Source organism: Ranitomeya variabilis, chromosome 6 (assembly GCF_051348905.1).
Source record: "Ranitomeya variabilis isolate aRanVar5 chromosome 6, aRanVar5.hap1, whole genome shotgun sequence".
NCBI lineage: Eukaryota > Metazoa > Chordata > Amphibia > Anura > Dendrobatidae > Ranitomeya > Ranitomeya variabilis.
In genome coordinates this window covers 365,583,571-365,602,507 of record NC_135237.1, presented here as the reverse complement: position 1 = coordinate 365,602,507, position 18,937 = coordinate 365,583,571, and the positions used below count along the sequence as shown (strand labels likewise).

General features: G+C 41.2%; 1 protein-coding gene across 4 annotated transcripts in view; it reads left to right on the top strand.

Moving 5' to 3' along the window:
- KIAA0319 (KIAA0319 ortholog) overlaps nucleotides 1-18,937 on the top strand; it is a 61,303-nt gene that overhangs the window by 8,473 nt on the left and 33,893 nt on the right. For 2 of the 4 annotated variants that reach the window (XM_077269987.1, XM_077269989.1), the window contains 7 exons: nucleotides 17-732; nucleotides 1,598-1,790; nucleotides 4,392-4,490; nucleotides 8,201-8,298; nucleotides 12,414-12,501; nucleotides 14,145-14,237; nucleotides 14,458-14,590. In XM_077269987.1, coding sequence (XP_077126102.1) covers nucleotides 17-732; nucleotides 1,598-1,790; nucleotides 4,392-4,490; nucleotides 8,201-8,298; nucleotides 12,414-12,501; nucleotides 14,145-14,237; nucleotides 14,458-14,590 — 1,420 coding nt within the window. Of the gene's footprint in view, nucleotides 1-16; nucleotides 733-1,597; nucleotides 1,791-4,391; nucleotides 4,500-8,200; nucleotides 8,299-12,413; nucleotides 12,502-14,144; nucleotides 14,238-14,457; nucleotides 14,591-18,937 lie in introns of all 4 variants that reach the window. The other 2 variants (XM_077269986.1, XM_077269988.1) reach the window with 1 other exon arrangement.

Genomic DNA, 18,937 nt, shown 5'->3' with positions numbered 1-18,937 from the left:
ATTATCTCATTTCAAGGGCATCTTTGTGACCAATGCAGGGAAGGAGACATGCTCGCTAATGCCGCTATATCACCTAATCTACAAAAGACGCACTTGAAGAGAGTGCCGAATGCCAGAACTATGTCTGACTGCATTATGGCTTGTTGTAACCATTCTGGTTGTGACCTCTCCTGGATGTTGGGCAGGCAGTGCTATATTGTGAACTGTCAACATAAAGAGAGTTGTGAGCCCCAAAAAGAAGACCGTATGCAGTCTTTCCTAACTTTTGTCCTTAGGCCTTCGCAAAGATTTATTCCATTTGCACTCTACGATAACATTCCATCCAATCGAGAATATTCATTGACAGATCAAGATGACCAAGAGGACGATATGACCAATTTTAAAGATCTTTCTTCTCTAATTAAGAACCCAAGACTTGAAGATCTGACCGATTATGGAGATGACTACAGTAGCCCCCAATTAGATTTACTTCATCTGAATGCTAAAGAAGGGGTTAAAATAAGACCTGACTTGGACTATATAAATTGGATTTTGCCTGAACTCAATAAGAACATCACTTCTCTAGAAATTGGCAGACGTGGCGACGATGTAATAGAACCTCTCCAAGAAGAGTCATTGACTAAAGGGAATGTGAACCATTTATCTGAGACACCACCAGGGAAATCAAGTTCAGATACAACTGAGATGGTTTTGACAAGACCAATGGAAACAACTGTGACATTTGTAGAACAGGTTTGTACTCTTATTTCTACCATTTTTGACTGTGTAGTAAGAGTCCAGGCTTACTCACACAAGTGTTGATTCTCCATGTGAAGGCATTGGATTGATTATGTAAATGACTTTTGGCTCAAACTCTGATCAGAGTTTGAGCTGAGTGTCAATTTAGTGTGATTCGATTCTCTCGGATGAGAGAATTGTATCACAGATGAGGAAAAGATGGAGAACAGAATTTCTCCATCGTGTGAGTCCACGAAAATTAGACTGTACTCATTTGTCATCCGAGTGTAGCCCAATGTTTTCCACGCACCCATAAACTTAAATGGGTGCGCAATTCGTGATCTTTTTTCATGTCACATTGGCATGGGAAAAAAAACCACTGCTGGGCACTGGCCTATAATATAATATTTGTTCACATGCTTTTCAATAAAACATTGTTTGAGGCTCCCGATTCATCAAGAGGCACACTTCCTAATGAATCAGGAGCATCTGACTAGTAGCATGTGGCTCCGTGTGCACCTCACCACAAATCTTACTCCGGTGCCTACCTATTTGGTTACATAGCGAACGCTGACGGTCATAAATGAATTTGACAACCGGCAGTCACCATGCCCTCAACCCGTAGCAGCTCTACCTACTTTGTCTGAGCTGGGTGAAAATGGTGTGGCAACTCCATAAGTTGCAACATTTTAGCGCAGCTTCTTGTTGAGCCAAAACTTTGCGACTTTTCAAAGCTTTCTACTTTAGAATTGTGGCATAAAAGCTTTGATGAATTGGGCTGTATAATATATCCTATCAAAATGATATATAATATCAGTACTATAATATTATAAAGCAAAATCAATCTGTTTACTAAGACTTTATGTTATCATGTATGCAGCTTCCAACTCTTCTACCTAATTCCACTTTGGAGAAACTCATCTCATCTGATGTTCTTGAAAAAGTTGAAAAGTTACCAACTATCCAGACTGTTCTAGATCCTCAGGAGAACACAGAGCACATGAATAGTACTGTGCCAACCCGTCCCTCTATCATAAATCATGTGGTTCTCACCTCTGTGTCAACCAATCCAGGTAAATCAGAGTTTCTTTAGTGACGATAGTGCCTCTAATCAGAGGCACAGATCCAAATAAAACAATAAAGACTTTAAAATGATCAGATGATCTTCTTGTGAAGCCCTCTCTGAACAGGCTGGTCAAGAATGAAATCAGAAATCAGTTTCAATAGATTTATCACATCAAGATACAAAATACAAACTTTTCAATACAATCATCCTAGGGCTATGTTTCACATGGTGCGTTTTTTCAGCATTTTTACGGAACTAAGAAGCTGATTTTTACAACATCACCAAAAGCTATGAAATTTCAGAAATCTCATGCACACGCTTGTTTTATTTTTCCTGGCTGAATTTAGGAAGTTGTCCTGTAGACAAATCATATACCGTATGTATCCTTCACCAAAAGAGTTGAAAAAAGACTGGTTGTTCAAAGTGGGAGAAACGCAATAATAATCTTGTAGTTATGATACCTTGTCATGGCTAATAAAAATAAAATAAGCAATGTTACAAAGCAAGCTCTCCAGACTACTTAGGTGTCTTCATCAGGCATGATATCTATAACCCTGTATGTAACCCCTTTCTCATGTACAGCACCATGGAATTAATGGTGCTATATAAATAAATAATAATCAGGCATGGTGTAACCAGGATATTACCATGCCTGATGAAGAGACCTAAGTAGTTGGTAAAGCTTGCTTTGTAACATCACTTATTTTATTTTTGTTAGCCATTAACCCCTTCACGACCGATGATGTATGTTTATGTCATCACCAGCCATGTCCCTCCCAGCGCTAAGCCCTCATCTTTTCCTGCACTTGATGGCTGATTTAATCAGCTGTCAAGTGCCTCTAGCATTTGTTAACTAGTTAAATGCCAATGTCAATCACTGACAGCAGCATTTAACTCGCACCGGCTGTAAGCGCATCACAAGTCCCCCCATCGGCGCCCCTATCTCACGATCATTGGGCACCGATGGTTGTCATGATAGCCAGGAGTCTGCAGAAGACCCTCATGACTGTCATGCTGATACTGCTAGGAGATTGTGATTTTTGCTATTTATAGTGCTGATGACCTGCTATGTCTAACACAAGTGATCGGATGATCGCAGATTCAGGTCTCCTAAGGAGACTATTGAACAAAGTAAAAAATAAAAAATTGTTTTAAAACAATTATTAAACACAAAAGTTCAAATCACCCCCCCCCCTACCTTTTGCTCCATTAAAAATATAACAATTAAAAATAAATAAAAATACACCTTTTTTTATCGCTGCATTCATAAATGTCCAATCTATCAAAATATAAATTAATCTGATCGGTAAACAGCGTAATGAGAAAAAAATCAAAACACCAGAATTACGTTTTTTTGGTCACACAACATTGGAATAAAATGCAATAAAACATTGTATCTACCCCAAAATGGTATCAATAAAATTGTCAGATAAAGCTGCAAAAATAAAGCCTTCACCCAGACACCAGATCCTGAAAAATGGATGGGTCTCAAAAAATGGCGACAAAGACCAAAACTTTTTTCATACAAATTCAAAATTATTTTTCACCTCTTAAATAAAAAAGGACCTAGACATGTTTGGTATCTGCGAACTCGTAATGACCTGGAGAATCATAGTGGAAGGTCAGTTTTACCATATAGTGAACATGAGAAATTGAAAACTCAATAAGAATTGTGAAATTGTACTTGGATTTTTTTTTTAAATCAATGGTGTCAATCAAATCTACAACTCAATCCGCAAAAAAACAAGCTCCCAAACGGCCATATTGATGGGAAAATAAAAAAGTTATGGCTCTGGGAAGAAGGGGAGTAAAAGTAAAGAATAGAACATCGCCCATTGGTGAAGTGGATTAAAGATATCATAATGGCAAGATTATTATTTTGTTGCTTCCATTGAGAACAATCTTCTTCATCAAAAAAACACTGCTAAAAAATGAGTAAAAAAAACCACAGCAAAACCTGCGTTGTGAATGCAGCGGTTTTACTGCGGCTGATAAAAATGCTGCGTGTGATCATAGCCTAAAGTCCCCCATGTAAGACAAATAGCTGTCGTCTGAACAATGGTTGTTCATTCGGCTGACCGCTATCTCTCCTGACTTCTCAGCCAACGGCTCCTGTGTACTCTATGAAAGAGCTGCTGGCAGTCGCTTATCTCGCCAAGAACAAAAGGATCAGCAGTCCAAAATCGGACATGCTGGATCCTTCTCTCCCCTGATCTCAGCTGTTGGGAAGGAGATGTGAGGCCTCTATACACAAAAGACTGTCAGCTGATCTGGCCGATATTGGCGGATTTGGATGACGTTAGTCTAATGTGTAAGGAGACCTTTAGGACTGATGCTCTATGTAGAGAGACAGTATGGTGGTACATGGAGAGCTCCTTGCTATGTTAGGTGCTGTTTATATTGCATTTTGCATCTTATTGTTCTACTTTATGTTGAGGCGTATTCAGATACAGTAAAGGCCCCTTGGACTAGAAGAACCTTAGTAAGAGTTTTTAGAAAATGGACTCACTATACAGCCATGTGAATGAGGCCTTTTCAAAAACGTTTGTTGAATTTTGTACTTTTAAATAATAGTTGTAATTTATTTTGCGTGGCATTTTTCTTGCAGTAACCGAGCTCACAGTGACTACCGCAGGCAACATTGAGGTGACTTTACCGACTCATGAAGTTCAGCTTAATGTCTTTGTGAGCCCGGAGGCCCCAGCAGGTGACTCATGTAATGTATAACCATACTCCGCACAATATGGACACATGCAATGTGATAATGTACACCAATGTATTATACATATGTCTGCTTTGTGCGGCCTGACAGCAGGAGAATTCATATTATACAAATGTTTTAAAGGGAATCTGTTACTCGGTTTTTGTGTACTGAACTCCTTGTTGTCGTTTTGATCAAAATCACCCAAAATTAACTGGGTAGAAAGGAAATGTAAAGGCAATGACCAATAGTAAGTACACAGTGCTGTATAATATGATGACTGCAATATATTAAGAGCCTAAAACCTTTGATGGGAGGAGGAGTGCTTCTTTAAGCACAAGTTTGCATTTCATAATTGTCATCATAGTATAATATAAATAGTTGTAAAGATAATGTTTGGAGCACTATATGTTAGATCACTATTAATAAACATAGCTCACTCATGTTCCATTTAACCCCTTCCCGACTTGGCAATTTTCCGTTTTTGTATTTTCGTTTTTTACTACCCTTATTCCAAGAACCAATTTTTTTAAATCTTTACATTAAAATAGCCATACGAGGGCTTTCTTTTTGTGGGAAGATCTTTAATTTTGAATGACACCGTCTAATTTACCATGGAAAAACATTTACCGCAGCTGAAACACAATAAAAATGAATATATGTTTTTTACCTGTGGATTTTTAGCATGTAAAAAGAAAATCCACACAGAAAACCCAGCATACCAAAAAGAGAAATTGACATGTTGGAGATTTAAAAAATGTACCACAGGTTAGTTTACGCAGCATAGAAAAAAAAACCAGTGGACATGAGATTTCTATAAATCCCATCCACTTAAGATGCTGCATCAAAAACTAATCTAAAACTTGAACTGAACCTAAAGAAGCGGTGAAGTCCATTCCCACTAGGGTAAGAAGACTAGATTTACATAAAGGGAAGATGGAGCCATATCTCGGGAACGGAAAAGCACAGTAACAAAAGAAAAACAACACCAGATTCAGAAGAACAGCGTACTTCAGGAGGGTACGTCATAAACAGAGGAAAGAGACAAAGGCGTAGTCAGGTAACAGTCTGAGTTCATAATAACAGGAGATAGTGGATCAGAACAAAGGGGACAAACAGAAGGATGGTCAGAACAAGGTCTAAGGTCAGGCAACGAAAGATCAACAAGCAGAACACAAAGCACAGAGAGACAAACCACACAGAGCTGAATGCACATCTGGCAGACATTTGAGACTAAATCACTATATTGTAGTAAAAAAGTAAAAAATGATCCCAAGAAAAATGGTACTTAAAAAATTATTTTTATTAATACAATTCTTAACCCCTTCATGACCTTGGGATTTTTCGTTTTTCCGTGTTCGTTTTTCACTCCCCTCCTTCCCAGAGCCATTACTTTTTTATTTTTCCGTCAATTTGGCCATGTGAGGGCTTATTTTTTGCGGGACGAGTTGTAATTTTGAACGACATCATTGGTTTTACCATGTCGTGTACTAGAAAACGGGAAAAAAATTCCAAGTGCGGTGAAATTGCAAAAAAAGTGCAATCCCACACTTGTTTTTTGCTTGGCTTTTTTGCTAGGTTCACTAAATGCTAAAACTGACCTGCCATTATGATTCTCCAGGTCACTACGAGTTCATAGACACCTAACATGACTAGGTTATTTTTTACCTAAGTGGTGAAAAAAAATTCCAAACTTTGCTAAAAAAAAAAAAATTGTGCCATTTTCCGATACTTGTAGCGTCTCCATTTTTCATGATCTGGGGTCGGTTGAGGGCTTATTTTTTGCGTGCCGAGCTGGCGTTTTTAATGATTCCAATTCGGTGCAGATACGTTCTTTTGATCACCCGTTATTGCATTTTAATGCAATGTCGCGGCGACCAAAAAAACGTAATTCTGGCGTTTCGATTTTTTTTCTCGTTACGCCGTTTAGCGATCAGGTTAATGCTTTTTATTTTGATAGATCGGGCGATTCTGAACGTGGCGATACCAAATATGTGTAGGTTTGATTTTTTTTTTTATTGATTTATTTTGATTGGGGCGAAAGGGGGGTGATTTAAACTTTTATATTTTTTTTATTTTATTCACATTTTTTTAACTTTTTTTTTTAACTTTTGCCATGCTTCAATAGCCTCCATGGGAGGCTAGAAGCAGGCACAGCACGTTCTCCTCTGCTACATAGCAGCAATCTGCTGTTCGCTGCTATGTAGCAGAAAATCAGGTGTGCTGTGAGCGCCGACCACAGGGTGGCGCTCACAGCTGCTGGGGATCTGTCTCAAGGACCTCTATGGTTACAATGGAGAAGCATCGCAGACCTCCGATCATGTGACGGGGGTCGGCGATGCGCTCATATCCGGCCGCCCGGCCGGATGCGGTAGTTAAATGCCACTGTCTGCGTTTGACAGCGGCATTTAACTAGTTAATAGCTAGTTCAAAACAGCTGACATGTCCCGGCTTTGGTGCGGGCTCACCGCGGAGCCCTGCATCAAAGCAGGGGAGCTGACCTCGGACGTACTATCCCGTCCGAGGTCAGTAAGGGGTTAAAAACATACACAAAGAAAAGGTACTAGATCCAAAAAAGAGGGACCTCATTGCCATGGGATATTCCAAACCAGTGACCAATTATGGAGTACAATTAAGGCAATCTAAGGATTATACAATGTGCCACTAAATATGAGGAATCACAAGAAGCAATGCAGAACGCACGTTGGGGAAGAGGGACGCCAGGGATTTCCACGTGGTCAACATCAGGTATATAGTACAATTTACGTGCCAATCTATTTAACATTGGTACAACACTGGTGTAACGTGTATGTGTATTTTTAATGGCAATGCAGGACTTGTTTGAGGAAACAACCGTTCTTACTGACTAGCATGCCAATATGGTAATCAACTTGTGAGACATTGTATGTAAATTTTAGGATTTAGTTCCAATATTATTGATATTAATTTATACTCTTTGATTTATACATGAATGTAAATTGTCTCATAATGTGATTCCTTATATTTGGTGGCACATTGTATAATCCTTAGATTGCCTTAATTGTACTCCATAATTGGTCACTGGTTTGGAATATCCCATGGCAATGAGGTCCCTCTTTTTTGGATCTAGTACCTCTTCTTTGTGTATGTTTTAAGAATTGTATTAATAAAAATAATTTTTTAAGCACCATTTTTTCTGGGATAATTTTTTACTTTTTGATCGCCAATATAGTGATTTATGTATTTTCTAAGTGGTACGGAGCCCGATTAGTATATGGGTTTTTGACACTTGGGGCATTTCATGTGAATTAGACATTTGAGACTGACAGCCCAGCTAAGTTGCAGAGCAATCACCTGGGACAATGAACACCGGAGACAGTCAGTACCTTCCAGTTTCAGATTAGATGACCAATGTGTCAATGGCCAGTGACTAGAACAATTGGAAAGGGAATCTTCAGAATGAGTGTGACCTGGGTCAGTCTGTGTGTTCTTGGCAGAAATGTAAGTGTATACTGTATATTGCCCACATATTATACTTTCCAGTTTTAGTGCAGTATGTATTTGTTGTATTTCCTATTGTGGTGAGATGTGTATACCTAGAGACAGCAGAGAATAAATGTCAAAATGGTCATATTATAAGTTAATAACAGACATTAAAAAAAACAAACATCTGAATGTTGTAATCTTCCTAATGCCAGTATTACCACTTTCAATCCAGTTCTGTATATCATTTACAGACATGCCGTATACCTATGAGTGGGAACTGATATCACAACCTACAGAATTTCAGGGTGAGCTGAAAATGATAAATACAAGGTCACCTACCCTGTCAAAAGTAAGTGAGCTTCCATTTTGTTTGTATAATTCTACATTAATGGAAATCAATAAATCCCCATAGGGGAATCAAAGATTTGCATAATTTTTGTGGCATTAAAATGAACCCATCACTCTTTTCATGCTACCCAAACCACAGGCAGCATGAATCAGAGCCTGTCTACACGATTACCACTGCACACAACCACTGATGAGGCTTAGGCTGATGCAGACCCACGAAAAGAAATCAGGAGAAAAATTGGAAAGGAATTGGTTAACTTGCGCTGTTATCAGTAATGATGAGAAGGCTAGATTCCAAAGATATGCTGTTTAATAGTCAACGCATTTTGAAGTATACAACTTTTTCATCAGTGTGACGCTGAATCACTTCTCTTGGAAAAGCTGTGAGCTGGGATAATCAAGGAGTATGAGGTCAAAAGCCAGGAGGGCACGTTATAAACAGAGTGAAGAGACAAAGGCATAGTCAGGTAACGGTTCGGGGTCAAAATACCAGGAATATAGCAGATCAGAACAAGGGTTAAACAGACGGATGGTCGGAACAAGGTCAGGCAATAAAAGATCAACAAGCAGAACACAAGGCACAGAGTGACGAACCACACAGAGCTGAATGTACCTCAGGCAGAGATCTGAGCCTGACAGCCCAGGTAAGTAGCAGAGCAATCATCTGGGATAATGAACACTGGAGACAGCCAGCACCTCCCAGTCTCAGATTGGATGGCCGAAGTGTCAAGCAACACACCGACAACTCAACTTGCCCCTTCACCAGACTTGATACTCAGTAGTCAATCAAAGTACTGACAGCTTCAGCAAGCCCCTGTACCAGATTGGACGGCTTTGCTGTCAGTGGCTGGATCCCAGACACACTGAGGGGCGTAAACATGACAGTACCTCCTCTTGTAAAGGGGGTCAGCAGACCCCCAGGAAATTTTAAATGGAAAGCCCTAACTAACCGCTTGGCCTTCACATCTCGAGCTGGGACCCAGGATCTCTCCTCTGATTCGTTTCTCCTCCAGTGGATGAGTTATTGGAAGGTATTTTGGACCCTATGAGAATCCACAACCCTCTAAACCTCATACTCCAAGCCACCGTCTATGGAAACCGGAGGAGGTGGGGATGAGACACTGCTGGAGGAACAAACTCCTTTTATAGGGATTTATGGAACAAGTTAGGGATGTGAAGTGATGGAAATAGTTTTACCTGAATGCTCCCGGATTTACCACCTCCAGGATTTCATATAGACTATTAAACTTTGGACCCAACTTTGCCCATGGCACTTTAAGTTTAACCCCTTTCTGACCTCGGGATAGTACGTCCGAGGTCAGAAGCCCCGCTTTGATGCGGGCTCCGGCGGTGAGCCCGCATCAAAGCCAGGACATGTCAGCTGTTTTGAACAGCTGACATGTGCCCGTAATAGGGACGGGCAGAATCGCGATCTACCCGCGCCTATTAACTAGTTAAATGCCGCTGTCAAACGCAGACAGCGGCATTTAACTACCGCATCCGGCCGGGCGGCCGGAAATGATGGCATCGCCGACCCCCGTCACATGATCGGAGGTCGCACTTGGAATTTTTTTCCTGTTTTCTAGTACACAACATGCTAAAACCAATGATGTCGTTCAAAAGTACAACTCGTCCCGCAAAAAATAAGCCCTCACATGGCCAAATTGACGGAAAAATAAAAAAGTTATGGCTCTGGGAAGGAGGGGAGCGAAAAACTAACACGGAAAAACGGAAAATCCCAAGGTCATGAAGGGGTTAATATTCCTAGATGACAACCAAACCTTATCCCCAATCTTAAAAAGAGCACCACATTGCATAAGAGACATGGTTATTCCCACATGGTGAAACTCATCCGACCGGGAACGCAGGGTAAGGCTGTGTGCACACTTTGCGGGTGACCTCTGCGGGTTCTCCCGCAGCGGATTTGATAAATCTGCAGGGCAAAACCGCTGCGGTTATCCCTGCAGATTTATCGCGGTTTGTTCCACGGTTTTCGCTGCGGGTTTCCGCCTATACTATTGATGCTGCATATGCAGCAATATGCAGCATCAATAGTAATGTTAAAATAAAAAAAAAAGTTTATATACTCACCCTCTGACGTCCCGATCTCCTCGGCGCTGCACCCGGCGGTCCGGTTCCAAAGATGATGTGCGAGAAGGACCCTTCGTGACGTCACGGTCATGTGAACGCGACGTCACGGTCATGTGACCGCGACGTCACCGCAGGTCCTGTTCGCTCAGCAACTCTGACCGGCCGGCCGCGTGCAGCGCTGAGAGGTGAGTATAACATGATTTTTTATTTTAATTCTTTTTTTTACACACAAATATGGTTCCCAGGGCCTGGAGGAGAGTCTCCTCTCCTCCACCCCGGGTACCACCCGCACATTATCCGCTTACTTCCCGCAACGTGGGCACAGCCCCATGCGGGAAGTAAGCGGTTCAATGCATTCCTATGGGTGCAGAATCGCAGCGATTCTGCACAAAGAAGTGACATGCTGCGGAATGTAAACCGCTGCGGAATGTAAACCGCTGCGTTTCTGCGCTGTTTTTCCCGCAGCATGTGCACAGCGGTTTGCGGTTTCCATGTAAATGTAAACGCAATGGAAACTGCAGCGGACCCGCAGCGGCAAAATCGCGGCGGTTCCGCGGTAAAAACCGCAAAGTGTGAACATGGCCTAAAAAGTAACCTACAGCTACCCTTGAACACCTAAACTGGTCTTTGTCTCCCGAAAATTTATCAGGGAGGGCCATTACAGGTTCGAGAGAGACCAACTATAGGAAGTATTTCATAAAATTAATTATTTGACCCTGCAACTGATATTGTGATGATTCCATACTCTGACATTCATTAGCCAGATCCTGAGTCATCTGCATCAAATTCACCACCTGGTCAATAAGCATGTGAACAGGATCCATACTGGCGAAAAAGAAAAACGTATGGGCTAGATGTAATGCAACACTGAGTCACTTCTCACGTACAAGCCGTGAGTTGGGATAGTCAAGGAGTCCTAGGTCAAAAGCCAGGAGAGTACATTGTAAACAGAGGGAGTAGACAAAGGCATTGTCAGGTAATGGTCCAAGGTCAAAATACCAGGAAGATAGCGGATCAGAACAAAGGGGTTAAACAGATGGATGGTCAGAGTGAGGTCCAAGGTCAGGCAATGAAAGATCAACAAGCACAACACAAGGCACAAAGAGACAAACCACACAGAGCTGAATGTACTTCTGGTAGTGGTCTGGGACTAACAGCCCAGGTAAGCAGCAAAGCAATTAACTGGGACAATGAATACCTGGAGACAGCATCTCCCAGTCTCAGATTGGACGGCCAAGCTGTCAAAACACCGACAGCTCAGCATTCCTCTGCACCAGACTGGACACTGAGCTGTCAATCAAGGTATTGACAGCTTCAGCACACCCCTGTATCAGAATGGATGGCTAAGCCGTCAGTACCTGCATTCCAAACACACTGAGGGGTGGAATCATGACAATCCACTGAGATCAAGATTTGTGGTGAGGCATACAGAGGTGCATGCCATTTCTAATTTCTTCATGAATCAGGTGCTCTCACTACAGCATGCCCCCTCACCTTATCAAGGCCACTACCGCTCTTAATGAATGGGACCAGAGATTTCCATTTCTGACTTAGGCTAAGTTCACATTAGCGTTCGGGGGCTTTGCAAAGGGCTGCGTACTTCCTCTACTAAGCTCCGCCCACTTCTGCATACTTCTGCATGCGTCCTGCATACCTATCTTTAACATTGGGAACTCAGGACATGCGGATGTATGCCGATGCGTTGTTTTGACGTGCCCACCGACCGCACGGGAACGCAACAAGTTGCGTTTTGTGCGGACAGGGAGCGCATCAAAATGACACATCCGCATACATCTGCATACATCCGCATGTCCTGCGTACCCAATGTTAAAGATAGGTATGCAGGACGCATGCAGAAGTATGCGGAAGTAGGCGGAGCTTAACGGAGGAGGTACGCAGCCCTCCGCAAAGCCCTTGAACGCTAATGTGAACTTAGCCTTAAGAACGGTCAACAAAGTATAAATACAGCCTTAGTAAATCTCAGTCATGTCTTCAACGCTTTTCTCATTTTTTTTTCTGTGTTAGCTTACAGAAGGCAAGTATAAACTGAGAGTCTCTGTTACAAGAGAAAATGTGGCTGGAGAAGGATTTGTTAACATTACTGTCAAGCCAGGTAAAAATAACTTTCTTTTTATTCATAAAGGAAATCATTTTGCATCATCATTCCAGTAATGTAATCATCTTCTCAGTTCTCCGTGTACAAAACCAGTCCTCCACAAAATGTATCTTGTGGTCACTATTGTGCTTCTACAGTTACATAATCTGCCACATTGCACAGTATGTTCAGCATGAAGTCTGCACAACAAGGAATAACTGTACAACGGATATTTCTTTTCAATGATTCTTGCACACATAGCAATGAACCTATTCGCAAGATAGCAACAAAAAAAGGTTACAAAAAAAGTTTGGCAATAGAGGTTTTCTTGAGTTTTGTATCACCTCCTATGCAAACCTGTATTACTATTGTTATAGTCTACAGACACAAAGTAGAAAGGTACATACAGATCGATAGCTACAGATTTATCAATATTTTGCAATTCTTGGACAATGTGAACTTAAAACGGACAGTTTAAAAATGCACCACATTTATCATCGTGGTCCATGCTGTTTGATTATTTTGCTGCATTTTTTAAACAAGTGAATTGATCGTTAAAGGGGTTTTCTAGTCTTAAGCTACCAGTCTGTAATTACTCTATGTGATTGCAGACTTGTGAATCCTCACATTTAGCGAGGCCGCGTCCATCTAATCGGGAGGTTACCGTATGTATGCAAATCACATACTTGTAGTCACACGCCCGCTGCGCCAGGTGCCGCCACCGGAGAATCCTCACAGCATGCAGTGCGCCCAATGTGAGGATTCACAAATCTGCAGTCACATATAGTGAGTATGAAAAATAATTGAAATTAATAATGAAGGGACATCGTGGTGAAAATAAGGGGGAACAAGGTTAAAAATACATGTCAATCATATCAATCAGACAACAGGATTCAAACCTCTAAGGATTTCTTAATAGAAGCCACCAGATCCATAAGATCAAGATATACAAGGAGACCTTATCTGAGCTGATATGTTGATCACATTTTCTCATATTGCATTTTTAGACTGTTTACTCTAAGTTTACACCACCTATTAGTTGGCTACATTGTGCCAGAAATTTGATCCCAAATTTTGGGACATTTTTTGGTGCATGGGGTTGGATGTTAGCACACACCCTTTCCAACTAAGGTACATCTCTTTTCACAGCAAAACCACGTCACCTTGTCATACGAGGTGCAGAAACACATAATGAATATGGTGTAAGTCATGAAAGACAATCTTTGGCCAAAATTGTGCCAGAATTCTGGCTTGATAAATCGCCCCAATGTTTCTGTTTCCCACATTCATATGTTAAGGACCTACAGTACAGTTTTTACACTTCTTTGTTGACGCCAACGATTGCCTGGATGAATCTACAGAACTATTGGTCCCTTTAATCCAAACATGTCATTGTAATTAGTATGCATATTATTCAGAGCTGCTCTCCTCTGTATCCAAATATGCCAGTGTCATATACATGTATATCATCCCATGCCTGCAGTACACGTGATAAATCATGAACATAAATAAGTGGTAAATCTTGCCAGAACCAAATTATTCCTTGTACTATATCCTGAACCGTATTCACACATTCAGTGTCATTGTATTTAAAATGTAAAGCATAAATAGCTAATAAAACATCATTAATTTAAACAAAATATTTTCTCTAATTTCTGAAGCTGCCAGAATCAATCTTCTTCCAACTGCGGTTGTATCTCCGAGAACGCAGGAAGTATGGCTGCCCACCACATCTGCCTTCATTGATGGGAGTCGTAAGTGTTCTGGTTATTCTCTTATGGGAGATAAGTGTAGACTTAATGCCATGAAGTATCAATCTCATTATTTGCTAATTGAAATCTTCATTTCTGATAAGAACCTAATAATCTAATGTATTCATTAATGGCTCTGGTGCATGTCATTCACTAAGGATCCCAGTTTCTATACACAATGTAGTTTGATAAAATTGCGTCTTCTCTTCTGATTTTCAAACAGAAAGCACAGACGATGATAAAATAATAGCATATCATTGGGAACAGACTGAAGGGTCATTGCAAGAAATGAAGATGGGAGGGGATAATCCAGTTTTACATTTGTCCAACTTGGTTACTGGAAACTATACATTTAGGTAAGGCCTAAGTCTTGTACATCAGTTAGTCTTGGCTTATCATGAATTATGCTCTGCCATAAAATTATAGCTGAGAAAGTGATGCTATATAAGAAGTCTTTGTAAGTGGTGTTTTGTATGGTGTTTTGGATACTGTTCTATGGTATCATTTACCATTGGTTCTTGCTTGCTTACAGACATGTAGGGTACAACAAGGGAGAGAAAAGGGAGATGCAGACTCAGTTACTGAGCCTGCATAAAAGTTATTGAGCCAACATATGATGTACCAGTACATCTTATGTCTGCAAGGGGTTAAAGTGGACTTATCAGGTTCAAAAGTGGCCAGGTTTTTTTCATATTATTTTTGTGGGTCATCTGTTTATTCCAATTTTAACTTAAAAAACACCATATATTTCTAGAGATGGGAGCCTTTTTATTTACTAATATTTTTTATGGTCTTTGCAAAGTTGATCACAGGATAATAAAGCAGAGCAGCGCAGGGACTCGTCCCCAGAAAATTCTTAGACCATTGCCCCCTTTGTAATGACCATGAAAATGTGCACTAAATAAAAAGGCGCTTATCTCTGGAAGAGTATGGCATATTTTAATAAAGAAAAAAAAAAAACAGAATACTCAACAGAGCAGTTAGAATAAAATAAGAGAAAAACTGGACACCTTTGATATGAAAATAGGTCTTCTTTGAAGAGACCCACTCTTTTATTACAAATATGTATCTCTAGCACAGTTGAAAGTGCAGCTGAGAATGAGGTGACTAGTCCATGAGGTCTGTTCTTCTTAGCTTCTCCTCTCCAGCTCAGCTAGACTGATGCATACTGACCTGTCAGACTAGCTGAACAGATAGCCCGGCGGGTACATACCTCATGGACTAGTCACCTCGTCTGCAGTCATGCTTTCAACTAAGTTTTTCTTTGAAACAGCAGCATTTCATAGTAAAATCAAGATGTTTGTGATGAAGAAGCCGCTCTGATTCATGCTGCCCGTGGTTCGAATCATATGACAGGATCCCTTTAATTATCATCTAAAGCATTACTAGGTTGAGCCTTGAGGACCTCCACCAACTGAGAGAACGAAGAAGCTGAGGTCCATCAGTTTTTTCCCTGCCTGGTGAATATTTGTATTGTAGTTCATCCAAAGCAAAAAAAAAGGCTGCAGCCTACAGTGGAAAGGAATATAATATTTCCTATAGTTTATTCACAAGTGTGTATGTATTCTTGATTGTCCCTTGGCAGCACTGTACAAAGCTGGTGTCAGCAGCCGGCCTACCTGGACAAGTGCCTGGGCCCTGGCCAAATGGGGGGCTCTTTGCGGCTGGGACACCAGGGGACACTGGTTGCTTTGTCACTTCTTGAGCCATCACTTAAAGAAACATGGCCGCTCGCAGTGCACTGTGCGGCTATGTCTGCTAGTAATGACGTGGTCAAGCCTACACACAAGCAAAATTAGAGGCAGATTATTAGCAAACACAGCTGCACAGTGCACTGCACGTGGCCACGTTTGTTTAAGTGACGGCCATCAAGCAGCGCTCCCTTCATAGCCACATATTAAAAATATTTCTAATGTGTCTGTCTGTATGTCTGTGTATGCATGTATCATGTGTATATCAGTGTGTATGACTGTATATATTTATGTATTTTTGTGAATTTGTCTTCAAATATGTAATTATACGTATGCATGTCTGCATGTGTGCGCATGTCTGCGTACTGTATGTGTGTGCACGTCTGCATATTGTGTGTATACATGTCTGCGTATTGTGTGTGTGCATGTCTGTGTACTGTATGTGTGCATGTCTGTGTACTGTATGTGTGTGCACGTCTGCGTATTGTGTGTATGCATGTCTGCATATTGTGTGTGTGCATGTCTGTGTACTGTATGTGTGTGCACGTCTGCGTATTGTGTGTATGCATGTCTGCATATTGTGTGTGTGCATGTCTGCGTATTGTGTGCATGTGCATGTCTGCATACTGTGTAAGTATGCACGTCTGCGTGTTGTGTGTGTGCATGTCGTCTGCGTATTGTGTGTGTACATGTCTGTGTACTGTATGCATGTGCATGTCTGCGTACTGTATGTGTATGCACGTCTGCCTATTGTGTGTATGCATGTCTGCGTATTGTGTGTATGCATGTCTGCATATTGTGTGTATGCATGTCTGCATATTGTGTGTATGCATGTCTGCATATTGTGTGTATGCATGTCTGCATATTGTGTGTATGCATGTCTGCGTATTGTGTGTATGCATGTCTTTGTATTGTGTGTATGCATGTCTGCGTATTGTGTGTATGCATGTCTGCATATTGTGTGTATGCATGTCTGCATATTGTGTGTATGCATGTCTGCGTATTGTGTGTATGCATGTCTTTGTATTGTGTGTATGCATGTCTGCGTATTGTGTGTATGCATGTCTGCATATTGTGTGTATGCATGTCTGCATATTGTGTGTATGCATGTCTGCGTATTGTGTGTATGCATGTCTGCATATTGTGTGTATGCATGTTTGCGTATTGTGTGTATGCATGTCTTTGTATTGTGTGTATGCATGTCTGCGTATTGTGTGTGTACATGTCTGTGTACTGTAAGCTTGTGTATGTCTGCGTACTGTATATGTATGCACCTCTGCGTATTGTGTGTATGCACGTCTGCGTATTGTGTGTGTACATGTCTGTGTACTGTATGCATGTCCATGTCTGCGTACTGTATATGTATGCACGTCTGCATATTGTGTGTATGCATGTCTGCATATTGTGTGTATGCATGTCTGCGTATTGTGTGTATGCATGTCTTTGTATTGTGTGTATGCATGTCTGCGTATTGTGTGTGTACATGTCTGTGTACTGTAAGCTTGTGCATGTCTGCGTACTGTATATGTATGCACATCTGCGTATTGTGTGTATGTATGTCTGCGTATTGTGTATGCATGTCTGTGTATTGTGTGTGTACATGTCTGTGTACTGTATGCATGTGCATGTCTGCATACTGTATGTGTATGCACGTCTGCGTATTGTGTGTGTACATGTCTGTGTACTGTATGCATGTCCATGTCTGCGTACTGTATATGTATGCACGTCTGCGTATTGTGTGTGTACATGTCTGTGTACTGTATGCATGTCCATGTCTGCGTACTGTATATGTATGCACGTCTGCGTATTGTGTGTATGCATGTCTGCGTATTGTGTGTATGCATGTCTGCATACTGTATATATGTGCAAGTCTGCGTACTTCTGGTGACTATCTCTTGAAGCTCATCAAGAGAATGCCAAGAGTGTGCAAAGCAGTCATCAAAGCAAAAGGTGGCTACTTTGAAGAACCTACAATATAAGACATATTTTCAGTTGTTTCACACTTTTTTGTTAAGTATATAATTCCACCTGTGTTAATTCATAGTTTTGATGCCTTCAGTGTGAATGTACAATTTTCATAGTCATGAAAATACAGAAAAATCTTTAAATGAGAAGGTGTGTCCAAATTTTTGGTCTGTATTGTATATATATACACTCACTGGCCACTTTATTAGGTACACCTGTCCAACTTCTTGTTAACACTTAATTTCTAATCAGCCAATCACATGGCGGCAACTCAGTGCATTTAGGCATGTAGACATGGTCAAGACAATCTCCTGCAGTTCAAACCGAGCATCAGTATGGGGAAGAAAGGTGATTTGAGTGCCTTTGAACGTGGCATGGTTGTTGGTGCCAGAAGGGCTGGTCTGAGTATTTCAGAAACTGTTGATCTACTGGGATTTTCACGCACAACCATCTCTAGGGTTTACAGAGAATGGTCCGAAAAAGAAAAAAAATCCAGTGAGCGGCAGTTCTGTGGGCGGAAATGCCTTGTTGATGCCAGAGGTCAGAGGAGAATGGGCAGACTGGTTCGAGCTGATAGAAAGGCAACAGTGACTCAAATCGCCACCCGTTACAACCAAGGTAGGCCTAAGAGCATCTCTGAACGCACAGTGCGTCGAACTTTGAGGCAGATGGGCTACAGCAGCAGAAGACCACACCGGGTACCACTCCTTTCAGCTAAGAACAGGAAACTGAGGCTACAATTTGTACAAGCTCATCGAAATTGGACAGTAGAAGATTGGAAAAACGTTGCTTGGTCTGATGAGTCTCGATTTCTGCTGCGACATTCGGATGGTAGGGTCAGAATTTGGCGTAAACAACATGAAAGCATGGATCCATCCTGCCTTGTATGGAGCATCTTTGGGATGTGCAGCCGACAAATCTGCGGCAACTGTGTGATGCCATCATGTCAATATGGACCAAAATCTCTGAGGAATGCTTCCAGCACCTTGTTGAATCTATGCCACGAAGAATTGAGGCAGTTCTGAAGGCAAAAGGGGGTCCAACCCG